This window comes from Crinia signifera, chromosome 4 (genome assembly GCF_055691185.1).
Source record: "Crinia signifera chromosome 4, ASM5569118v1, whole genome shotgun sequence".
Lineage (NCBI taxonomy): Eukaryota > Metazoa > Chordata > Amphibia > Anura > Myobatrachidae > Crinia > Crinia signifera.
This window is the reverse complement of record NC_139220.1, coordinates 255,901,892-255,928,862: the sequence shown is the minus strand read 5'-3', so window position 1 is coordinate 255,928,862 and position 26,971 is coordinate 255,901,892. Positions and strand designations below refer to the sequence as shown.

Genomic DNA, 26,971 nt, shown 5'->3' with positions numbered 1-26,971 from the left:
GAGGCAGGGCTAAATTACACAATTTGTATCTTTAGCCCTGTCCACGCGGTAGTTTACCGCTGGGCCCTGGGGCCAGGGAGATTTGGGGGGTGCAGCCGGTATCGAGGAGGGTTGCCCACCTTTCTGGGGGGCCGGGAGGGAGACCTGATTTTCAGGAGCCTCCCAGCCATCCTGGGAGGGTAGGCAACCATTTAATCTTTCTAAAGCCAAATATTATGTGGATTGAAGGGTTATATGGGCCCCAGCTTATTACTTTGCCCAGGGCCGTTGCCACCACTAGGCAGCCTTAGGCATTTGCCTAGGGTGCCGGGCCACTGGAGGGCGGTACTGAACCGCCGAGGAGAGGTACCACAGAAAGCAGGGAGCTGGGAGCAGGTGAGTCAGTGAGCACCACCCCATCCCCCGCCTAGATCCCACCCGTGAAACCCCCCCCGAAGCGCATGTAGTGCCTGGGGCGCAGACAGGGTTTGCACCAGCCCTGGCTTTGCCCAGGCCTACAATACTGCAATACTGTTAAGTCAGAGCTGTTTATGAAAAGAGTAGTGAGTGAATGACAGATCATCTGTCACATCAGTGCCCTTTGCACAACAGGTGTCACCGGTTTTCAATTGTGTCACTCAGTGGTAGAATTAACCACTGAGGAAGTGATGAGGGGGGTGAGTATATTATAAATGTCAAGACTCCCACAGCCTGCAATTCTGGTAATTTCTTATAATTATGGTCATTTCTTATTTATGGGTGGAGTTCTTCTTTAACATACACACTACTAAAGGTCAAAATTGATCACAGGAAATTGCCACAAATCACTTACAACATCCACACTTTCTGGTGAATGACCCAAGTAATCAGGATTTGACCCAAAACAGTTCAAAAACTGAAAGTGTTTCTTCCACTCAGCGCAGCCAACTGCATACCTATAATAATATCAAGTCAGAGCAGAACCACGCATGTGTTTTCCTCCCCAGCTGTAGCTCCTGGCATTAGAACAGCCGCCTATTCTCCTTATGCAAGAATCATTTGGAACTTTCAGCACTTGCATAACATGTGTCTGGTGCAGTGTTGCTGTTACATACAGCCTCAGCTCTGTAGTGTTGTATGTGGCCGCATCAGAACACAGATTCAGTTACTTGTATGCTGTAATTGTTTCCTGCAATGGGGCAGATGTATTAAGCCTGGTGAAGAGATAAACTGGAGATAAAGTGGAAGGAGATAACGCACCGGCCAATCAGCTGTGTTTGAAATATGACAGTTGGAAGTTGATTGGCCGGTGCATTATCTCCTTTCACTTTATCTCCAGTTTATCTCTTCGCCAGGCTTAATACATCTGCCCCAATGTGCTTTACATTTATCGGCCCACGTCAAAGGCTGATGTTTAGTGAATTCTGCTGTTTCATATATAAAGTGACTACGGAGTACTTAACGGGAATACCATTGTTTGTTGTTACTGGCATAATCTATGAAAGAGAGTTAAATACAGCACTGCTCTGCACCAAACATGGAGACTGATTCAGATCCGTTCGTTAGGGTCTGCGCATGTGCGGGGGGGGCGAACAGCTGTGGCGAGTTTGACACTCGCTCGGCCATTCGCCCTGAGAAGGGAGGCTCGGGGGCAGGCAGGGAGTTGGCGTGGGAGTACAACCAGCGTTTCATGGGTGTGCCCACAAAAACATTGGGAATGGCATGAAGACGCTTAGTGGTCGTTACTCGCTGGTGGCGGGCATCACATGACGTCATGCTCTTCATGGTGCCGTGTTGTTCATCAGTGGCTCTTTGTGGACCATTATACATTACAGCATCTTGCCAGAGGGGCCAGGGGCAAGCACCAAGCACTATACAGCATCAATCACTATAGTCAGTCTGGCCTTGTCGGTGCTCAGCAGAGGGCATGGATGCTGTCACTGCCACCAGGATAACATGCACTATACACAGGCATGGAGATGAGATGGATGGATGGAACCTGTCTTGCAGATTATGTGTCAGCACACAGTCACATAAACAATGCGCTAGTCCCCGCCTGGTACTGGCAATAAAAGCAAGGGCATGACAGAAAAGTCTGAGCCAGAACCTCAGCTGGGTCCCCTATCTCCGTAGCTCACCTACAGATAGAGCTTCATTGGTCTCTGCGCTATTGACCCTTGTGGGGTCAGGTGAGAACCTGCATTTGCCAATAGTTCCAACTATTGGCACAGGTGTGATGAATGTGATAACAATAGACCACACACGTCACCGATATGGATGTTATGGGATAATGGAAAGGTCTGATTTACAGCGGTCTACATGTCAAACAATGAAATGTCCTGAAGTGGTGAAGTTGAAGTCCAGCGCTTTGCAAATGGTGCCCGCCCTCCGTACCGGTCCGCACATCCCCACCGCTTTTCGAATGGATATTTTGCATTTACATCCATTCGCTGGGTAGCGTACAGTGCCAAAATCATTCGATGGGCAAATAATTTTTACCTTATTTGCAAATCTGTCAGTCTAGACTAACCTAGACTTGCGACGTTCATGTCCGAGAACGGGGTGGGCAGCTGACTTCCTGTGATGCCAGCCACCCTCCCCCAGAAGGCAGGTGCCCGCCTGCATTCACCGTTTTTATGTGCGCAAGGGTTTCTTTTGTCTGTGACTTGTCTGTTACTGTACTACCTACATCCTCTGTATTGTGTGCATTGTTTTTAATGTCTGTAAATCTCCTTGAGTCCTTTTGGAGAAAGTGCGCTATATAAATTAAACATACTTATTCACGTACACAGGGAAGAGCTGCAGTGAAAGTAATGTGTTTTCCGTTTCATTGCAGCATTTGATGTGTGCGGGTCTGTGGTGCCTGGTAGAGGGAGATGCTTCTTGCAAAACCAAGCTGGACCCGCCGCTAGATGGCACAGAATGTGGAGCAGATAAGGTGAGTAGCTGCAGAGGATCTATAGCAGGCATGTCCAAACTATGACCCTCCAGCTGTTGTGAAACTATACATCCCAGCATGCCTTGCCAAAGTTTTAGCATTCCCTAATAGCAAACTGTGGCAAGGCCTGATGGAAGTTGTAGTTTCACATTAGGGAATGCTAAAATGATGGCAAGGCATGCTGGGATGTGTAGTTTCACAACAGCTGGAGGGCCATAGTTTGGACATGCCTGATCTATAGGATATAGAAAAAATTGCACATACATTCTTGTTCATTGCTTGCCTATTACCGCAGCAAGGTAGAAACAAAAGCTTTTGCTGATCATCTGTTCCACCCAGTTCCACCCTTTCATCTAACAATGATTAAAGTGTTATCCCATATAAGAACATGTGGCAGACTAGGGGGACATATACCGCAATTTTGTAAGTCCGTCTCCTCTCGATACATTGCATAGAATGGGCTTTCCAGCAAAGTAATATAGGGCCTTATTCTGGTTGGTGCGGCCGGGCCGTACGCGTACGTTCCGGGGTTTTTCATGATCTGCGCATGCGTACAATCGCCAATGCGCAGACGCGAACACTCCACAACGCTTACGGACGGGTCTCTCCGTGCGAAAAAACCTGTACGCGAGAGTACGGGCATTGGGGGCGGCATAGGGGCGTGTTGAGGGGAGCGGCCGAAATAATGAGGGAAAATGGGCGTACATATGGGCGTACACGGGGGTGTGCACCAAAAATGAACGGTGCTACTACCGCACGATCGCCTAAAGCACCGTTCATTTCGGACACAAAACAGGCGGCCGCCAACCGCCACCTCAGACCACCCCTACAGATACCGCATGCCAGCGTGCGCCTGGGTTTGCTAATTTACGCTGATTACTACTCAAACACATACACCTGAATGTAATAAGCAATGCTGCAGTCTATTAAGTCCAAACCATGATTTCACTACCTGCAAGCCACACACAGCACTCAAACACATTGGAAGCTTATCTTTCTATACTTCTCTACATTTAAAGGTTTGTTTAATTTAAGGTAAGAATCTTTTTAAGACCTGCTTATATATGCTAAGGTAGGTATTTGTTAAACAGTTATGCACATTCACTACGTGCTTTCATAGACTTTACACAGTAGCACACTCAATCTACACAAGTCGACATGTGTCAACGTGTTCACTCTAATACAAACATAGGTTTTGTATTTATGATACAATAACATAAACCACATCTAACACCTACAAAGGATGTTTCAGTAATGTTTTAAGCCCATGCCCACTATTTTGCACATTAATTAATTCAATCAATTAATTAATTTTCATAATTATAGTTGAAAGGCAAGATTTGCAGGTCCATATATGTGAAGGGTATGCCAGCGTGCACGGACGTACGCTCACTCTCACGAGCGGTGACATAAGCTGAGTTTTCTATTGAAAACAATAGGGACCCGTCCGTGCAAGCTGGCGTACGCTCAGATAGCCGCAAGAAGTCGGTGGGAAGACGGACGAGAGACGTCCGTAAACGGTGGCGTACGCTCTGTTGTACGCCAGTTGTCGGAGTGTAAGGGCTGGTCCGTCCGTGTACGTTGGCGTACGCTCAATTGTACGCCACTCCCCTTCGACGTTGTTTCTGGCCGTACGTATGCGGCTGAGTTGTGGGTGGACTTAACCCCAACGGCCGCGTACGGAGAGCGTACGTTAATAGTGAACGTACGCACGTTTGGCCGCTCCGATCAGAATAACCTCCATAGTTCTTACATAACTGGTAGATCGCACTAGGCCAGTATACACATTAATATATTGTATGTCAGATTGGACAATCCTGTCAACGCTGGGAGTTTATATTGCAGTGGTGCAGAGCTGGGGAGTGTGTGAGCAAGACCCCAATCCCTCAGCATGTGGATGGAGACTGGAGTGCATGGAGTCCCTGGAGCATGTGTAGCCGTACGTGTGGAACCGGAGCACGCTTCAGGCAGAGAAAGTGTGACAACCCACCGTGAGTGCCCAGCATGCTTTGCAGGGGAACAAGTCACATGTTTGTTTAATATAGACTTATAAGTTTACCACATGTTCTCCCTTTATTCTTTTGTTTCTGTTGTTCTCTAGTTGTTGCTCTGTTTTGTGTGTTTTGCTGCATACAATACAGGGTGGAAGAACACGCTGTAAGAAAGAATCCTTATAGCATGTTTTCTTCCACCCGTATATTGGTATTCTTCTATTTTAAAAAATCGTTCTTTGTATGTCACCTTTTGCTCTTCTGTATTTCTTCTTTTCTTGTTGCCCCAGTGCTTCGCTCTTCTGTGTCTTTCTCCCTGTTGCCTGCTCGTGTTCAACACTTGCTTCGTCCCTATTCTACATTGCCTTCTCTGCCTATAGTCATTCATTCTCTTGTTGTTGGCCTTCTAGAAATAGAGGTCACATGACAAAACATGGACTAGCTTATCTTGTAATTACGAGTGAACTCTATTCAGAATACACTACAGTATAAATGAGAGGGGAGATCATAAAAAGCAATGCAAATTACATGTCAAGTGTGTCCAGGGAGACTACATACTAACCAGAAACCCAACCTACAGTATAACAGACCAATTTGTCCCTTTCATGCTAAAGCAAATTCTCTTGTCATCTTTATCACCCATCTCTTGTCATCTTCATCACCCATCTCTCGTCATCTTCATCACCCATCTCCTATAATCTTTATAACCCATCTCTTTTCTTCATTATCCATCTCTTTCTTCTTGAGTTGAAGCTTTGCCTCCCCATGTACTTATTTCCCTGCATCATTCGGTTGTTCTTCCCTATTTCTGGTTTTGTTTTCTTCTTCCTTTCTATCTCTTCACAGCTTCTCTCTCTCCTCTCTTGTACCCTTCATTCCTTTAGGACCTCTCCTCGTCCTTCTACTATTTTCCGCCCCTTTGTTCATTACTCCTCTATCTAATCCAGGCATGTCCAACGTTGGCCCTCCAGATGTTTTGAAACTACACATCCCAGCATGCTTTGCAATAATTTTAGCATTCTCTAATAGCAAAACTGTGGCAAAGCATGCTGGGATGTGTAGTTTCACAACATCTGGAGGGCCAACGTTGGACATGCCTGATTATAATCCTTGTTCTTCTCCTTGTTTCACCCCCATTTTGAGACTTTTGCACACACTGTACACATTCCCACCTTAGATCACCTCCCATGTCTCCTAACATTTGTACACTACACCTGCATTTCCCACATCTTCCCTCTGCTGACATTGAAAATGTATACAGTAATGCAGAGATTTGCATAGTCAAAGAAATTACACAATCCTGTGTCTTGTATCAGTGGCAAACACAAGTTCACAATATGCAACACAATAGTGAATGACAGGGAGAGATAACAGTGTATGACAAGTGGAGGCACAATGTAAGGTAGAGGGAGGCAATGTGTGACAGGGAGAAAGAGTGGGTGACAGGGAGAGAATGACAGGGAAGACAGTGGGTCATGAGTACAAGCACAATGTCCTGCATGGTGCGGAGAACAGGGTGCATGTACCTTGGTGGAGGCAGAAACAGAGTGGCTCTTGCTCTGTATTTCACAGGACCCTCACCCCTTGGGTTTCCTCAGTTTGGCACTCGGACAGACATAGGGCCAGATTCTCTAAGCTTCAAAAGTGATAAATTGGAGAGTGATAAACAGCAAGCCAATCAGCTCCTGTCTGACATTTTTCAAACACAGTCTGTGACATGGCAAGTAGGAGCTGATTGGCTGGCTGTTTATCACTCTCCATTTTATCACTTTTGAAGCTTAGAGAATCTAGCCCATAGGGCGAGATTCTCTATTACAGAAATGCGGTAAAAACCCGTTATCGGGGTTTTTACCGCATTTCTGTATTCTCTAATCTCCCTCTGCAGTGTCACCGCTGCGGAGGGAATCGCCAGCAAAAGCTGGCGGTTCCCTGCAGAAGCCGATGTGCTTCTTACCGCAGCGGTGTGTGAGGGATCCGTCACGGATCCCTCCCAGCATGCCCTGCGGCCGGCGCGTCAGTCTGCGCATGCGCAGACGGACTCCCGGGTCATAGACCCGGAAGTCCAGCAACGGCGCCGCATCGCAAGGGACAGCTCTTACCGCAAGAGCTGTCCCTTGCGTTAATGACCGCATATTTTAGAGATTTTAGAAATGCGGTGGCCGGCGAAGAGGGCTGCGGATTTTAGAGAATCCCGCCCATAGTCTGGCAATGCCAATTACATCAGTTGTGAGCTGCCTTTAATTCAGACAGAAGTGAATCTGACAGAATATACAGCTGTCTTTTAATTAGAGGCAGCATGTGCCTGTGGTCACCAGTACTCATAGGCGGCAGGACTCTGCTATCAGTCACAAGGTCATTCCTGCCTTCCTAAGGAATGGGACAGATCCCTCAGACAGTGGGGCCCACCCTGCTCCCTGCGCTTGGCCATTGCTCAAAATGGCCTGCAGGAGGGCTAGAGGATAACTCCGTGCTGGTCAAACTTCAGCTACACTGATGCTCGGCAAGTGCAGGACAGAATGCTGTTTAATCACAGGAGTAAAAGAGATGTTTGCGCTCAGTGTTTACCGAATTAAAACCTTGCCGTCTGTGGTATCCCTCTGCCACTTATGACAGCCAAAAGTGAATCCTGAAAATGAGGTCGTTCATGCAACCCATCCAAGTACATAAAGAATACATCATGTAATTGAGCAGCAGCTGCAGGACACATCTCATGCAGGTCATACGCTCCCATCTCAGCCGCATGGGGCATGCGCAGCTCTGTATGCAGGCCATTGTAGCCTATAGGCTTCTGTGTCACTGTTGCAGTTTTTTTTCAGGGAGGGATCTAAAAGCTAAGGATCCTCATTAGGCTTGCTGGGTCCAAACAGAGTCACTGTCCTGGAAGGTGACTTCATAAATGGGGGATGAATAATGATTTTTTAGGGGTGTGTCAACAAATTATAGTTATCACCATTAGTAATGATAAACTGTTAGAAGATGGTTAAATGGCCCTGAAGCCTCTCTCCACCCTCCCCCAACAGCTTTAAATTGCATGTGTTCTCCTGCTCATTGCATACCTCGCAACAATACCATTTTCCAGTGGGACATCTAGAATTTGCATGTACTATTGGCAAGGTAGGTAGGGGATTCATGAACAGAATAATGAGTGGTTTAGTGGGCTTGAGTAATTGTTTCTTAACCCTTTGAGTGCCAACATCTCTGTGAGAGATGTGCAAAATATCCACTGAAAATGCCAGTGTCGTTCACTTTTGTTATATAAAATCAAATAAAAAATGTGGGGTAAAAAAGATTAGAAACATTGCATGGATTCATCAGATCCATGCAGGCTTCTCTCTGTAAAAAATATAAAAATACTTAAATGTTTTTATTTTTTTTAATGGCGTGGGGTCCCCCCACCCCCATGAGCATAACCAGCTCTGGGCTCTCTGAGTGGGTCAGAGTTGCAGAATTACAGGGGGGGGGGGAATGAAATAAGGTCCCACTGTATTTTTATACCCAGCACCGGGCTCCAACAGCCAGTGGTGCCATGCTGCATACTTCCAAAAGAAATTAGGGACAGCGCTGATTCAAGTGATCATTCAATATTTGAATTTAAAAATTGGTACAGTTTAATTGATAAACATTAATCACCGGCCGGTAATTTACAAATCATAAAACAACCATAAAATTCTCAGAAATAAAATAAGATAACGTTTAGAAGTGCAATTAGTATGACTGTCCTTTTAAGGATAATAGGTATGTTGAGTAACCTAGCATGGCTTAGTAAGCAGAAAGTTCTGTGGTGGCTTACAGTATATAAGCAGGTTTAATCCAATTAGCAACAGGTGGCTCTCTCACAGCCCCTAGCTGTTAGTAATTAATGGCATGCATATTCCAGTATATGGTTAGTCAACTTAACAGTCAGTTTATGCTTTAAAAGTTTAATAACTTGCCAGGTTCCAGGTAAAGCTTTTTCTGTTGTGGATCTTACACGGTTCCCAGACTGCAGATTCCTTGCATGTGCATTGCAGTCAAGAAGACTCGTCCACGCTTCTAGAATAGTGGCAATCAGCCAAGGGCTTGTGGCTGTATAGAAGTACCAGCACTTATGGGTCTCCTTAATCGTGGACGAGTCTTCTTGACTGCAATGCACATGCAAGGAATCTGCAGTCTGTGAACCGTGTAAGATCCACAACAGAAAAAGCTTTACCTGGAACCTGTATTATCTCCAGGATTCCCACTAACACCAGTAGGATTAATGCCGCTGCTTCCTCCACCTTTGTCAGTGCTGGGCAGATGACTGCTGATGTCTGAGGGCAGCATAGAAAGCTCCCAGTGGATTGCTGGTCAGGCATATGACACAACATGGTGTGTCTCCATGGCAATGGGACTTCTTAAGCCATCAAAAGACCTTTTCATCGTCCGCCATTACCAATATTATTTTCAAGTACCCCCAACTGGTCTGCAGAGTACCCCCAGGGGTACTAGTACCCCAGGTTGGGAACCACTGATCTAGTACATAGAGCCCACAGTCAGTTTTTTGCATCCAAATAGTACATTTTGTTGTGTTAGGTTTTAGCCAAATTAAACGTCTTGTTCTAAGAATAAAAAAAGTGCCTTCAAAAACTCTTGGACTGATGACAACACATTAATCTGTCATTTGTATAATCAAATAAGAAATATGTGTACAACTGAGCTTAACTAGATTTTAGCTGGCACACTGATTGCAAAAGGTTGCTGACCCTTGGTTTACATTGGCCAAAGTACCTCATATTCTCCCTTTACAGCCTTATTCCTAAACTGGGATTTATACAGACTACTGAGTTATGCCATTCTGAAGACACCAATGATCAGCAATCGGTTGGGGAGTCAGGGAAATTCTACATGTTAAAAATCCCAGATTTTCTAATCCCAGTCATTTTTTATCAGGACCAGCAAATCGAAGAAATCCAACATGGTGGACTTCCCCGATCCCCTGAACCTAGCTTCGGGGAAGTGCCCCAATTTCTGTGTAGATGTATGGGGCTTATAAGTGCCATGTGAACCAGCTATAATTGAGTGCCGGGTGACACTTCGACAGTGGGGATCCCGACAGTCAGTATCCCGACGTCGGAATCCCGACTGCCGGTGCTCCAACAGGGGGGATCCCGACTCACAGGGGCTATTCTCCCTTGTGGGGGTCCACGACCCCCATAGAGGGAGAATAGAACCTGTGGCAAGGGGCTTCTTTTCACTCACCCCCCCTGTCGGAGCACCGGCAGTTGGGATTCCGACGTCGGGATACTGACTGTTGGGATCCCCACTGTCGGAGGCGCATACCACACCCCTACAATTTATATTTTTTGCTAGTTATTTGAAGTTACCTGTTTATGGATGATACGGTTAGCAGGAGAATGTTGTTGTCATATAACAGCTGAATCGCTGATATAAGTTGCAGGTCTCAGTAGGGATGCAGTTGGCTCTCCGGTATTCTTTCTTCAGCTGAGTTTATGAGACCTTTTGACATCTGGATTTCTGAATCTACCAGTGTCTGCAAACTACTAATTATCACAGCTGCAAATAACTGGCTGCATAATGTGAAGTGAGGAGAGCAGTCAACAGCATAGGATTGTATACATACAGTATTATGCTGCCTGTGTGTTCCAAATGTTACGTTACCCTGCTTAAATGATGCTATATTTGCACTGAAATCAAATGCTTATATTTAGCGTTCATCCTAGGCCGATGGCCAGACGTGGGACTCTCATGTGGAGTACTTGCATCATAGTGTCATTATGTAGCCATCAATTATCAAGTGACCTCATAGGTTTTTTTAGCTGCGTGAGTTTCACAGTTCCAGAGCACTTGTTGGTGACAGTCCATGGAATAAGCGGACTCAGCAACACGAAAGGTGCTTCCAGGGCAGACGCAGTGGGGTCTGATTAAATGAACCAGCTGGCTACGATGCAGTGTATCAGGTGGTCCGGGGTGTAGAACTAGGGCATTAGATCTTGTTTTTTCTGTTTCTATATTGCTTTGCAAGGCAGATTACTCAGTAACGGCAAACAAAACAGAACAAAGGGTCATGAAGGTTGACAGTCAGTGTTGGCAGGTATTATCAATGTTCTCATGTCCAACATTGTGCCTGCATATATTTTATGTGTATTATTTAGCTTAACATGACTCACTTGTTGTAACTACCCCATAGTGCAGCAGTTTCTGTCTCATGAAGGTACATGCCCTTGTCAAGTGGAAACAAGGCGTATACAAGTGAAAAGATACTCAAAGAGCTGTCCAAGCAATTTCTACCAAAACAACAGTAGTTTAGGTACTTGTTTCCTAGCACGGTGCCTGATTTTACTACGTACGCAAACGTAGTGAAATCGCATCGCATCGCATGCCATAATTGTATGCCTCACGGGGCTCGCCATGCTTCAGGCTCGGTGGCTCGCTGCTCTCGCGACACTATATAAAATCAACTCCACGTGGATAGTGGGGGTATGAAAAGGTCGGCTGGACGCGTTCCGCTGCCACTCGCGGGGTTCGCTGCACTCGCCAGCGACGTGGATAGTGGGGGGGGGGGGAGGCCTAAATAAATGACATTATATGTCATTTAATTGTATAGCACATTAAATGCCATTATAATATGTCAAATCGGAACCGATATCTGATCGCATCGCATGCCATACAATAATGGCATGCGATGCGATTTTTTATCGGACCCGATTTTTGTAATTTATTCACTGACAGAGAGCAGTGAATACATTACATAGGAAAATCGCATCGCATGCCATACAATAATGGCATGCGATGCGATGCGATTTCACTACCCTGAATAGCCCAAATGCCGTAGTGGGCGCCGTGATAATACACAAGTACCGTAGTTTATAATAAGTGAGGCATTAGGCAGTTGCAGTGGTGAATCCAGAGCTGTGTAGTACAACATTTACATAGAGCCACACCAACTGTCACCCTGAACACTGGCAGTCATCACAGTCCGGGACTCAACGTCCGAAGGTGTATCTCCCCTATTTGGATTTTGGACTGCACTGAAGCTCCAGCTCTCGAGTCGCCACTGGCAATTAGCACTCATAGGGTAACCCACTACACCAGTGTTTTTCAACCTCGGTCCTCAAGGACCCCCAACAGTGCACTTTTCCCAGGTTACCCCGCAGGTGCACAGATGCACTCATTATTCACTGACACATTTTAAAAGATCACAGGTGGAGCTAATTATGTTACCTGTGAGTCTGTGAAAATTCCTGGAAAAACGTGCACTGTTGGGGGTCCTGAGGACTGAGGTTGAGAACCACTGCATAAAAGGCTTATAAACTATTGTAGAACTACAGCCCCTGCATGCTTTGCCCATTAATTGGGGTAACACATATCGGAACCTTCGCAGCCAGAATACATTCGCACAGGGACCAATGGCGTTTTCTGGGTGTTCCCATGAGAACCCTGGGCGTTCTTATGCTAATGAGGCCATGACACGGGTGCGGGGAGCAGGCAGCTGACATCACCTTTCCTTCCCAGCATGCACACATCTGTAAGTCACTTTTATATGGGTGCATCTTCCACGTCTATTGATGGTCGGTGACCATCGAAAGATGTGGGAGGTTCCCCCTGCCCTGCGAATGGATGTTACCGTGTAACATCCATTCGCAAACCCCTGTGCGCGAACCGCCCTTGCGAATGGGTGGCATCAGCCAACCATTCGCAAGGCGGGGTTTGGTGGACTCGCAATGCTGCGAATTTGCAGCCTTGCTAATCAACCAGAATAACCCCCATTATATATGCTACCTGTAATATCACAGAATTATGTCAACCATCAGAAGTGTTTTTTTATCCTGTTTCCCGGATTTATGGCAATAATCCAGTGGTAAAAGATGGATCAGACCATTTAGAAGTGCATTTATTTATTATCACAATTCCCTTACACCAAAACCATGTGCTGTTGGGGAACTCTAACTCCTTCTGCTATCCAGCCCTCAGTTGGCGTGGTATTACTTGTCGATAATTATCACGTCGACAGTCATCAGGTTAGGGTGAGAATGTCAAAAGGGTTGAACTGTTGGCATGCTCAGTAGGTCGACAGTGACAATGTCGGTATTCATCTTGTTTACCCAGATGATATGTTGACAAGCTCAACTAGTGGTCTCGCTCTGCTAAGGCTCAAATTGCATTTTAATGAAACAATGTGGCACAGTTATTGGCATGGCTCTTTGACGTCATCCTGGCATGTGAGCTTTGGTCAAACTATTCCCCTCCACTTTGCCGCAGTGCACACTGGGAGGTTGTGGTCACGATATCTTGGGGGTATGGTTACTTCTCCTCAGAAAACTCCAACTTCCAGATATGGTACTGTACCCCTCTTCCCCCTGCCTCAACAATCCCTGAGGATCAAAAGCGGAACTACCATTGGTGCAGCAGGTCACCGAGGCCCCTCAGGACTAAGGGGCCCAGTGTTGCCCCGTCACCTTCTGGGCTCACCACCCTCAAGTTCTACCACTGCTGAGGATTGTCACCATCTACTAGGGACTGATGCGAGTTTGTATTTTCTACTTGCAGGTAGAAACGTCAGCCCCTATAGAGAATGTCGGCATATTCTGCAACAATTTGCTTTGCTCATCTAGAAATGTAAAAGAGCCCAAACTGCACTTCATGTCCCTTCCTTGTAATCATGGCTTTGAGTTTGGATTTCTCTCTAAATTATCGCCTAGAGTTCCAGTGGAGTTTATAAATGTGTCTCATAAATCACTGTAGTGAGCTCTTTGTAGTAACTGGATAAGGAACGGAAATGTAAGACTATTGTGCAGAAAGACATAGCATTAGCTCACGGGCCTAATTCAAATGCAGATTTATTAGCCTCCAAGCTGAGAGACTTCCAGGAAACATGAATCAAGGAATGGAAATAGATTTGCATTGTTCTCTCTATTAGAACAGGTACACTGGGGAAATAACAGTATATATCCTATTGTGATGTACCAGTATTGATCAGATGTTTCCTCTGTGACAGCCCGGGTCCGGGAGGGAGGAGCTGTATAGGAGCGAGTGTAGAGCACATGGCGTGTGAGAACTTGCTGTGTCCAAAAGGAGTTTCAAGCTTCAGGGACCATCAGTGTCAAACCCATGAGCGCAACACTAAAAAGAAGAGGAGTCCGCTTACAGCTGTGATCTTTGATGGTATGTGTGGTACTGTATATGTGACACCTGTTGCTTTCCCTGTTATCTGTAACATTTTCTCAGGTTTTATAAATCTATTTACAGCTCTTCTCTCGTTGTTTGGAATATGTGTTTTCTAGATAAACCATGTGAGCTGTACTGCACCCCCGTTGGCCGAGATACTCCAGTGCTGGTGTCAGATAGAGTCCTGGATGGAACCCCGTGTGGTCCTTATGAGACGGATCTCTGCGTCCATGGCAGGTGCCAGGTGGAGTAGCTCACATATCTTTTACGTACACCTAGATTTCTGCTCACTAAGAGCTTTCAGGTGACTGTGGCTCTTAGGGTTTAATTACTTAGGATGGGTGTTCTATTGAAGATGGGATGTTGCTATGGGCAACCAATTAGAAGCTATGTATTATCTTCAGGTGCTAAAAACATAAGAACTTAATTCTGATTGGTTGCTAGGGGTATGATAAGTCACATGTTTTCTTTGCCCAGCAAGCTCAACCTCTGCTGCACTAGAGGTGCCAATCCAGAGCAGCCAGATGCTGGCATGGTCTTGGTGCGTGTTGGTAATGTGTATCATATCCTCAGACTTGGCAAACCAGTGAGATAATGTCTCATGTAGGTTCTGGCCCCTTTGGCCAATTTTATCTACAGATGTGTGATATAGTGACAGTCAGCCGGCAATGTTTATTTGATGGGTGGCTCTGCTGTGCTTTCGGGCAATGGCTAATCGCAGCATTTATTTCTGATTAAGTCTCATAAAGATTTGTTTATCAGTCTTAGAGATGGAAACAGTTCCGCAGAACAGCTGGGGATGTTTATACCAGAGAACTGCTGGGAGTGCTCAGTCAGCAGACTGGGGCCATGGAGGAGGCACAGTTGCTGTATGGGGCCCCAGTTCTCCATAATGAGGAGGATACCAGAATTACGTGCATTAACTCAAAGTGGCAATCCATAGTCACTGTTCTTAAGGAGATCCTAACCTCGGGGTGGAAATGTGGATATTATTCTATTATTGCATACAGATGTGTTCTCTTACACCAAGCCTCTAAAAGCCACGCGATGCGAGATACCCGGTGCAAGCTAGCCGCATTCAGCGACTTTTTCTTTAAATATACATTGTTCGCACTGCAGAAACACCAATCTGTACAAGAGATGCAGACTGTGGCTTTATCCGCACAGGAATTGGTTTTAAATATGTTCAAAATGCTTAATTCAGAGTTGAAACAAGCACACGACTGGGCAAAACCATGCTGAGCTGCAGGGGGAGCTGATATAACATGTGCAGAGAGACTTGGCGGGTTATTTTTTTCTGTGCAAGGTAAATACTGGCTGCTTTTGCATGTTAGATGGCTTTTTCCTTACATTGTATTTTAGATTTCAGTTTGAACACACCATGCCCAAACCTAAAGGGTCAATTTACTAAGATGGGATTTCTATTGAAGATGGGATGTTGGTTGCCCATAACCACCAATCAGATTCTCTCTATTATCTTGTAGATCAGTAATGGGGAACCTTCGGCCCTCCAGCTGTTGTCGAACTAGACATCCCAGGAGGCCCTGCTACAGTTTTGCTAGTTGGCCATGCTAAACTGTTGCAGGGCATGCTGGGATGTGTAGTTCCACAACAGCTGGTGGGCTAAAGGTTCCCCATCCCTGTTGTAGAAGATGCTAGAAGTAGAATCTGATTGGTTGCTATGGGCAACATCCCACCTTCAATGAAATTCCCTTCAATTTACCCTGACTTTTCATTTATTTAGCATCTTCAATAGAACACCCATCTTAGTAAATTTACCCTAAATCTCTCTGCACACATTGGGGGGAATTTACTAAAGGAAATTTGTAAAAAAAAATAGGTGTATTTGTATCCAGAAATACACTTATTTTTTACATTTACTATCCCGAAAATACGGCAATTCGTATTCATATTGATGTGCTATTAATACGAATACGAATTGCTGTATTTTCAGGATAGTAAATGTCAAAAATAAGTGTATTTCTGGATACAAATACACCTATTTTTTTTTACAAATTTCCTTTAGTAAATTTCCCCCATTACAGTATATCAGCCCGACCTGCAGTGGAACCTGGTTTTGCCCAGCTGTGTGCTTTGCTTGCAACTCTGGGCCTTATTCTGGTTCATTCGGTACCTCGCATGTTCGTGCGGGGACTGTTGTTTTACTACTGCGCATGCACATCTCTGCGCATGTGCATATGCTTGGTGCGAGCAGGCACGGTGAACTGCTGGTTCGCTGTCCCGCTCGCACCTACCAGTGTGGGCAGTGGGCATGGGGCGTCAGCGACTGACTGCACCCATCGGAGTGCCCAGCGTTTCATGTGTGTTCCCATGAAAATTCTGGGCGTTCCCATGGCAGCTGATATCACCGGATGCCAGCTACCCGCCGTCTTCCCATACTGGGAGCATGCTAAGCTAAGACATCAGAGAGTGTCTTAGTTTTGCGTCCTCCTTCCAAATCAATCGATGGTCAGTGACCATCAAATGATTTGCCCCGCACCCAAGGCTGCAAATGGATGTTTATGTAAAACATCCGTTCACAGCCATGTGGAGAACTCGCTGAGCGAGGGGGAAGGGGGGGGGGGGGGGTGGCGGATAGCCCATAGCAACCAATCAGCTTCTGCCTACAGTTTTATAGGATGTATTTACAAGATGTTCCCTCTAAGTCACAGGTTCTCAAAGTCAGTCCTCACACACAGTGCACAATTTCCAGGTCTCCTCTCAGAATCAGGTGAAATAATTACTTGTTTTGTTACCTGATTTTTTAAAACCAGGACTGGCTCTTTGAGCCTGGGGCTGGTTATGACTGTGGGGGGGGACCCCACACCATTTAAAAAAAAATAATATATATATATTTATTTATTTATTCATATTTTTTTACACTGAAGCTTGCACGGATCAGTCAGATCTTGACAATTACAAATACGAATAAAATATGCGTATTTTCGAATACAAATACGCCTATTTTACCCGTATTTGGCTTAGTAAATGTCCGCCATAATCTTTATTACACAACATTTTTTTTTTACATTTATATAACCAATATGGGTGACGCTGGCATTTTTAGTGGATTTTTGCACATCGCTCACAGAGATTTTGACACAAATTTTTTTTGCGCATCTCTAGAGGAGATGTTGAAATTTTTAGTGGATATTTTGAGCATCTCACACAGAGTTGTTGGCACTCAAAGGGTTAAGACACTCATACAGCGCCATTACCTGTAGTATTAGGGTTACTCATGAGCTTAATGGCTTTTTCCAATAGACATTGATGTTATGCTCGTAGTTAGATCTCACTGGAGATTATGTTTATCTGCAATCTCCCTAATTTGATTGGCTGGCTTCCCGCCCAGGTGACATTTTGATGCTGAGCAGAATTTCTGTTGTGGTAAAACTGTGCAATTTTTTTAAAATTGTATTATTAAATACAATCACTGGCCCCATTTAAGCATGTGTGTGCCTTTTAACGACTCCTCTAATGTCCTCTGAGTACTTTGCATTTCATATGTGTACATTTTCAGGATTGTGAAACAATAAACATGAGCAAACACAGAGATGCTGGAACACATTTGTAATTGTAAAGGAAAATGTGAGCAATCCAGCATACACTTTGTGTTCCAGAGAAGTGACTGGGCTGGAGCTAATTCCTGAAGTGTCTCCCTGTCATATATCTGAGTTCTTTAGCTTTCAACACTGGTCCAACCAAGACTTAAGTGTAATTGTCAGGGTGCAGCAGCGAGCCAAGGTTTAGGATACATCTGCCTAAGCACAGGTGGACTGTGCCTAAGAGACCCAAGTCTTGCAACTAAAGCCTATTCTGTTAGACCAAGAAGGGTATGACCTAAATTCCTCTTTTTTTAGCTCTCTGTAAAAGAAATGCACACATTTATCTTCGGGGCAGATTTAGGGGTCAGGATGCCCCTAGGCAAAACATTTTTGGCCGCCCCCCATTAGGCATATGGCGTGATGACATCACACGCATTAGTCTGGACTGGACCCAGAGGGAGGGAGGACCTAGAGGGAGGGAGGAACAACAACACACTGAGCTTGGGCATGCCACTCCGCTTGGCTCAGCTGTCCCACCCCTGCACACCCATTCTATATAAAGCAGCCAATAGGCTGTGTGTATAAATTATGAGGAATAAAAATATTTGCTTGGCAATTTTCACACCTATTTTGACAAATTCACTTAGAACTGAAAGGGTTATTAATACAGAACTTATAAAGTGAATTCGGTACTGGGCTGGGGATATATATATATATATATATATATATATATATAGCACTAGATCAGTGGTTCCCAACTTGGGGGTACTCTGCAGACCAGTTGGGGGTACTTGAAAATAATATTGGTAATGGCGGAAGAAGAAGAAGTCTCCAGGATAAGTCTCCTATTGCCATGGAGACGAATCACGTTGCATCACTTCCGGTTCTGTCTGCATCGTCATTAGCATCTTCTCATGTTTTTGCCCGATCAGCAATCCACTGGGAGCTACCTGCGCTGCCACAGGTGGTGGTATTAATCTTACAGGCGTTAGCAGGAACCCCGGAGACAGTACACAGCCAGCGGCCAGACACAGAGCGACTCAATTCCTGACCACACACTACTCCTCAGCTACTCCTTAATATAAGGACACGCATAAGGACACACATACCGCTCACTTCCACTCCACTTGTAAGTACTGTGGATAGTTCAAATTGAGAGGAGGGGGTACTTATAAATGAAAAGCTTAATCAAGGGGTACGGGAGAGAAAAAAGTTTGGGAACCACTGCACTAGATGATAGCCACCACCTTCATGTAAAATTTACACGTGTTTAAATAATTTTAAACATTGCAACAGACATACATATGAGACATGAATTTCATAGATCGGTTCTTTCAAGATGGAAAAAGGATCAAGATAAAAGCGTGGGTGTCAGATATATTATTTGTAGACCAGGATTAGCAGTCCAGGGGGGCAATTCTCTAACACAGAAATGCGGTAAAAAACCCGTTATCAGGGTTTTTACCGCATTTCTGTATGTTCTGTCCCCCCTCCGCAGTGTCACCACAGCGAAGGGAATCATTACCCGCAGAAGCCAATGGGCTTCTTACCGCAGGGGCACTTTAAGACAGGAGTAGGCCCCTGTGCAGCTCCATTCAGGCCCCCACCTCTCTCCTGGCCGCAACACCCTGCCATGCGGCACAATAGTGTCTGAGCGCTAGAGGGCTCAGACTCTATTGGGCTTGCACAGACCTCCGAAAATTGGCAGGGCAACCATTTTTGCGGCGATTCCGGCAAAGCTGCTGTCTTTTATCACCGGACTCCGGAGGGGTAAGTAAAATGGGTGCAGTGTGCATGGTGTGGGTCCCCTTGGCACTCATTATAAATACGCCACTGCTTCAGCATTCCCAGAAAATGGAGCCATCATACCTTTGTTTTGTGGAATTTTGCCAAGCTCCGCCCACTCCCAGCCCAGATTGTTAGATCATTTTCCTGGTTCTTGGTGGATCTGTAGGGAATGAATAATTACCTGACGTGAGGCATCTCACCATTCCTAAGATGTGAAAATTCACAATGCAAGGTTTCAGTAATGAGAGAGGTTGTGGGTAATGTGCCTAGGTTATACCAAAAAAAAAAAAAAAAACAATTATATAATACTGTATAAAGTGTATATATGATTTAGTACATTGTATTTTTCTGCATTAACCCCTTATACATCCTGCACATACATAGCAGCGCATTCCAGATCACAAGACCCTCTCAAAGTCTAAAGTGCTTGCTAAGAGAGTCATCTGTCATATTATTAATCCCTCACAGTGGAAAATAAAGTCCCTGACGTAACATCTGGCATCCATAAGGGTAAATCACCCTGTGAGACAGTCTAATACAGCAACATATGGCAGACATTAGGAACTACGTCAACTCGTTGAGATGTTTCTGACTTGATTTGGGTTGAGGCTCTGACCTTGTTTGTTGTAAAAACACAGTAACTGGGCCGATAATGCCGTATTAAAATACCAATATTGCTCCCCTGCTACCATCTTATGTAACCTGTGATATGTTGATGTCTCCTTTAAGAAGAAGGTCATCATAAAATTCCCCCATTCCCATACTGTCGGTTGTATCGGGTAGACTGGATGAATGGAGGTCCTTGTAGAACATGGGTTAATAGCTGCTGGTATGCTGTTATTAGAACGCAATAGAATATGCCATATACCCTATTTGTCTCTTCTCTATAGCACATTTATTCTAGTGACCTTCTGGCCCAAACTCTCCTTTGTATGTGCAAGATCAATAATTCAGTACTCATGCAGGTTCCCTCATGCCTTGCTTCCTTATTAAATTAGCATTAAGGAGGGACCACCCCTCTCTCTCATTCAGCACTGTGTTGTATCACATTCGATTCCCTATTTGCTTCGTAGTAGGAGACAAATCTACATTTAATAAAATTCTTAGAAATTGTAATTTATAAGCTCATTTTCCCTATTTCATTTTTTTACCCTGACAGCTAGAATCTCTAGGACTGCATTATGGAGACATGCAAAAGTTTGGTTCCCCTAACTGTGGGCCACACATAGCGGCCAAGCGGGTCCCTTTTCGCGGAAGGAGCCCGGACTGGATGGCAGAATGACCGGATTTCAGAGCGAACACATACATTTGAATGTATGTGTTAACACTGTGCCGCACTGTGTTCCTCTCAAAATCCAGTTGGCACTGGCCCGGATACTGTTTTGCAGGATCTGGCCACAACGCTGTGTGTGTGATCCCACACAGCCTCCTTCCAGCTAAGTGGGCACTGCTGAAAATGACCTGCCTAACCGCTATATGTGGTCCAAGCCTTAAAGCTATACTTTCTACGTGGATGACCCCTTCATGTATGTGTATTGGGATGTTGTCTACCCTCTGGAGAGAGGTCCCAGGGAATATTATTTGAAGGTGCATGTGCAGACACAGGTGGCTGTGGGGCATGCTGGGAGGGATCCTTATCGAATTCCTAACACATCAGAGAGAGAAGACTAGAGCTGACATAACCCACTATAGCGGAGCCCGGCCATAAGGGGCTTTAGTACATTAAAAAATGTGGTAAAGACCCAGAAAATGGGTTTTTACAGCATTTTTTCTTTACTACATCTCGCCCCCAGTCAGACTCTCCATCTCAAATGGCTTTTCAATACTCACCTTGGTACTTGTGTATTATAGCGGCGCCCATCGCATCGTATACCATAAGGCATACGATGGTATGCGATGCAATATTGCGCGATGTTGTACAATGGCATACAATTTTAAAATTGTATGACATTGTATATGGCATAGAATGCCATACAATGCGATGGGATGCGATTATAAATTGTATAAGCACCCTAATGGGTGCTTACAATGTTAAATGCACCCCCACGCCACCCCCCACTATAAACGTGAACCCGAAGCGTGGCGAGCGCAGCAAGCCCGCGAGGGGCGGCGGTAAGCGTCCTACAACCTTTTCATACCCCCACTATCCACGTCGGCGTGGAGTTGATTTTATATAGTGTGGCGAGCCACCGAGCCCGTAGCGTGGCGAGCGGACGTGCATAACTTCACATCGGTTGTATGGCATACGATGCGATGCGATAAAAACATTGCACGACCAACATCGGGGGCGCCGCTATAATACACAATACGCCGCTATAATACCCTCACCTCTATTAAAGCCTTCCAGAAATCAACCTAGCCCACAGCACTATCCTCCTCCTCATCCCCAGTTTCTCTGCTCTTTATTACACATGCACCCCCCCCCCCCCCCCCCATAGATTGTAAGCTCACAAGCAGGGCCCTCTTCCTTCATGTGCTCTTCCCTGCTCACTTACCCCACCATCTGTCACCCACTGCCCACAATGGCACCAAAGCTTTAGGTTCAACAGTAGTTACAACTTCTGTGGGTATTGTGTGTGTCAGTGTAAATATAACATGTAAACTCGTGTTCAGCAATGTTGGGCACTGCAAGTCTTTTGCATTCTTATTTCTGTGCATGTTGTTTGCACTGTTTGTGCTTACATAGTGAGTAAGGCTCTGTAAACCCTCATGGCGCATTAAAGCATAATAATGATAATCTGTCTTTCGTTTTTATTGGGGTTCCTCCTTTGTACTCTTTCCCAAACAAGGTAAAAAATACTATGTTTTTTTATTTAAATTTCAGAAAATTGGTTGCGATGGAATCATTGGTTCTGCTGCCAAAGAAGACCGTTGTGGGGTGTGTAATGGTGACGGCAAAACCTGCAAAGTCGTGAAAGGAGACTTTAATCACACCAAGGGAATGGGTGAGTGAGTAATACAGATGTTGTACAGCTGTGCAGCAGTCTAGTGCCTCAGTCTTATTGGTCAATTGTTCAGACCAAATACGCGTCAGCTGCTGAGTTAGCAAATGACCATAACAGAAACAGTCAGCCAGATGCAGTAAATGGTTATTGCTTTAACCACCACATCTAGGTAACCTCATAGGGTAGGTCGCTAACATTCTAAGGATCTAAAGACTACACACCCTATGTAATAACAACAGGTGTTGCAACACACAAGAGGGAAAAGATGCAGGTGCACTTTTTGAAACATTACTAATTAGAATTCTGAGGTATTCTGGCCCATACAAGTTGGCAATGAGCTTATTTTAAATATTAATATGGTGGTACCACATCATTGGGGTCAAGTCCTTGTGGACTAATCTGATTGGTGCATGTTGATCATAGCAGTGTTTCCCAAACCTGGTCCAGAAGTTACTCCAGATTGTGAGGACATTCAATCTACAGGTAACTTAATTAGTACCTTGGAAGTTATATTGACACTAAAGTAGACCAGCATTATATACACAGTGGAGGCAGCCATTTTGTGGACTGTGTAGTCCTCTAGTAATAACTACATCTAATTTAAAATAGAGCCACTGTAGACTGCTAATTATACCTCCCAACATTGGTAAAATGTTAAGCTGTCCACTTATGTTACAAAATGCCATTATACAGTATTGCTGTATGGGCACCTGCGACAGAGAAATATCTTGTAACACGTCTCCTAACAGTCTCCTGAAGATTTGTCAAAGCGATAAATTGGTGAGAGATGAAGTACCAACCAATTAGCTTCTGTCATTTTAAAGGCTGTGTTGGAGGCATGTCAGTTAGGAGCTGATTTGTTGGTACTTTATCTCTTTCCACTTTCCAAGCTTTGATAAATCTTTCCCACAGAGTTCTACATTTAAAATAGTTTAACCAAGTAACTCTGTGAGCTTTAAATAGCCTGACTACCTCCTGTGCATCACTCATCTTGTAGCAAGGTCGGCCAAGGCAAATTACTTTGGGAGCCAGCGGCTGTTTTCTTAGAAACCAAGAGAAAATAAATCCTTGGGTTGTTATACCCCCCAAAAGCCCTCTGCCAGAGGCAATTACCACCGTTTACCTCATTCCAGGCATAAATCTTCAAAAACATGTGTAACTTCCTCAAATGTACTATAATCTTCCCCCAGCCTTGTAGGTAGGTTATGGAATAAGAGGGTAAAGCAATAACACTGATGGAAATGAACTTAATGTTCAAACAGTCCTGGCCAAATTAGCATGATTGCAAAATTAATTTGTTGCTTTTGTAATATGCCTTAGGGAGTAAAGAATGATAAACTACCAACCAATCAGCTACTTGTCATTTTTCAAACACAGCCTGTGATATGACAGGTTGGAGCTGATTGGCTGGTGGTTTATCACTCCATTTCATCACTTTTCAAGCTTAGTACATCTGGCCCCTGGTCTTTATTGTTATACAGCCTGTAATATGGGTGTAAATGCTAAAGCACTATCTGACCTGTACATATGTCATGTAGAATTTTATGGTTTTAGGCTGGGTAGACACTCAAACGATATCGGCACGATTTGCTATATTGGTATGAAAAATAGTACATATCAGGCCTGATTCTGATTGGCTCCCAAAGCAGCATTAGTTCGCTGCTTTGTGAGCCATGTAACACTGGCCGCCAGGTGTGCGAATGCTCACCCCCCCCCCCCCCCGCTACACACCGAATGTCCCCACAGCACTGCAAATGGATGTTTTGCAAATACATCCATTCGCAGGCTTGCGCGTGGACCTGAAATTATTCGATGGTCACCAACCATCAAATGATTTCTGTAGTGCTCGCCAATCTAAGTCAGTCTCTGGTGACTTAGATTAGCGGCTACCTGTTAGGAGAGACGTCCGGTGACATCAGCCGCTCGCCCCCGGTAGGCAGGGGACCCCCCATTCGTAAAAGAATGGCCAGCGTTTCCCTGGGCGCACCCTTCATGCCTCCTACACGCCCCTTCCCCCCTCATTGCGAGTGCCTTGGAGACTATGCAAGTCTCCAAAGGTGCCTGCTTAGAAGCCCTGCAGAGGCGAATATGCCCATGCGCAGAACTTTACCACCGAACTCCCTGCGCATGGGTGAGCTCGCTAATCAGAATCACCCCCATCCTTTAGTGTTTGTGCCTGATTGCGTGCTTACATGGGCGGCATACTGTACAAAATGTTTTGGTTGACCTTGCTGCACGGTCAATCAAAATATATTGTATCCGACGATGTGCTGGTCAGTTAAGGACGGAATGAGATGTCGTTGGGCAGTGCCATTGGGAAGTGTGTGCGGGCAATCTGGCGTGGGAAATTCTACTTGTTTACTTTTGTCACCTCATGACTTATTTGTGTTCCTCAGTCAACAGTAGTAATTGTAAGAAGGTTTCCACATGTGTCATGACAAAGCCAAAGACATTGCCCAAGTGTTTCACATGTAAGAGCCGTGTAGTGACTGTGTGGCACCTTTGCTTGGTGTTTGGTTGATGTTTTTTTTTGGTGGATCCTTGTTCTCTTTTGCCGAACACCCCCCACCCTCTCTTGTGCACATTAACCCCTTCACTGCCGCAAGCCTAGAACAGCTCGATAGCAATAGGCAGTACCGCTGACTCTGTTTTATTGTGGAGTTACTGGGAGGCCAGCAATACTCAAAGGCATAACAGATGTCAGGGAAAATGCGGGGTTAATTATGAGGTGACAAGACAATAATAATATCCATATCAGATATTGTATCACTTACCTCCCAGCTGCATTGTATGGGGCCTGGAGATCTGCCAGGGTATAGGTAAGATATCCTCTTGCTGAGACGCTTCGGATAAACATATGTGTATTTGCCATAACCCTCTGCCCTTTAGCACAGGGTGATACTGTTATTGTTCATTTTGAAAGTTTAGGTAATTGGGTCGATAATCATCAACTTGGATCTTTTAGAGCAGGGATGGGGAACCTTTGGCCCTCCAGCTATTGTTGAACTACACATCCCAGAATACTTTGCTACTGTCTTAGCATGGCCAAATAGCAAAACTGTATCAGCGCATGCTGGGATGTCTAATTCAGCAACAGCTGGAGGGCAAAAGGTTCCCCATCCCTGTTTTAGAGGTACTAGAGGTACTGCGTAGGACATGCTGGTCAGCACTGAAGGGGTTAAATGTCCTCATTGGCATTACTTATATACACAGCAGTTTATCAAAGTGTTTCTTCCTCGAAAGCAAATATTATTTACCTGGAGGGGCATACATCTAATTACTATATTAAAAATGAATTTTGAATTAAGGATTGGGTTTCTAAATCTTTAATTTACATTTTTTTTAGTGGAACCTGTTTAGATGTAAAAATAGATACACAGCTGACAATGGGGCAGGTCTGCTGAGCTTCGGATTGGTTCTGTGCAGTGTCACTTACTAGGCTCCGCAAGTGAAAAGACAGCATTAGATCATTTTACCATCTCAGTGTGGTCTGACCTGGTTGTAAAATGTTAGAAACACTTTTATAAACAATCTCTCAGTGTGGGGATTACGGGGTAAATGGGAACCCTCTGCGGGGATTTCTGTGGTTGTGTTTGCATGCTTGGCCTTTCGTGGCAGTCCCAGTGCTCCCCAGTACCAGGGAGTACAAGGTTTGTGTCAAAAAATATTGGTGTGATGTCATTCTGAGCGTAAACCGAGATCTGGCCCCACCGCGGATCCCTCCTGAGCCCATGCATAGTAAACGCTGCACTCCAGAGACCGGTGCCCTGCAACGTCATCCCTCACGATGACAGATGATGAAGTGTCAGAGTGTCTGGCATGAGAGCAACATAAGCATCTCGCTGCCAAACCCAACATCCACAGACTGTTTACAGTGTAGCGGCTCACACGCATGTTTAGTAAGTCTGTGTGATATCATGTGTTTGTTCTAGCTTCGCCAGAGTATAAGACAAGCACGACAGCAACATTGTGCTGATCTTGGGGTTTGCTCAGACTGACATTGACTTCCTTGTGTGTTTACTGTCAAAACCATGACCTGTTTTCAAGTACGGATCTGGTGAATTACTGGGGGATTTCGCATGGCTGTTCCGTGGTGATCTGTGTTGTTTGAGTGGAATGGGTTAATTTTCTGGTTTACAATGAATCCACACCATGCATACACTTACTGTAAAAGATGGAGTTTCTGTTGTTCACATTTGTCGTCTTGTCCTGTCTTCCGAATAGCAGTTACAGAACTTACATACGCTGCGCTATCCACTGCAATGTGCATTTGCCCTTACTGTATATTGCAGCCTTTGTGACCCCTAAGCAAAACACACACATGGTTTGTGTGTGTGTCTAATATGCATAGAAAACCTGTATGCACAGTAGGGTCTACATCACACGCAAAGTGGCTGCGGAAGGCAGATTGACTGCACAATGCTAATGCAAGATTCTGTAGGACCTCTGCAGCGGTTTGTGCATCTGCCCATTAATTTTTACGCCAGCCACCGCAACTGTCAACATTAGCAGCGACACTTGCACCAGCCCCTTCCTACGTGCAAGAGAACCGCCAGAAACAGGATTCGTTTTTCCCATATGCACGACTCACAGCTTTTTTTTACACGCCTATAACACTCTCAAAGGTTAGAGCGGTGCTATGTGCCACTGCAGAATGACCAG

General features: G+C 45.0%; 1 protein-coding gene across 2 annotated transcripts in view; it reads left to right on the top strand.

The window, feature by feature from the left end:
- ADAMTS17 (ADAM metallopeptidase with thrombospondin type 1 motif 17) overlaps positions 1-26,971 on the top strand; it is a 246,143-nt gene that overhangs the window by 158,929 nt on the left and 60,243 nt on the right. Inside the window, exons 11-16 of one of the 2 annotated variants that reach the window (XM_083184273.1) lie at positions 2,795-2,896; positions 4,742-4,887; positions 13,862-14,028; positions 14,148-14,275; positions 22,189-22,309; positions 24,706-24,780. In XM_083184273.1, coding sequence (XP_083040399.1) covers positions 2,795-2,896; positions 4,742-4,887; positions 13,862-14,028; positions 14,148-14,275; positions 22,189-22,309; positions 24,706-24,780 — 739 coding nt within the window. The remainder of the gene's footprint in view (positions 1-2,794; positions 2,897-4,741; positions 4,888-13,861; positions 14,029-14,147; positions 14,276-22,188; positions 22,310-24,705; positions 24,781-26,971) is intronic. The other variant, XM_083184274.1, reaches the window with a different exon arrangement.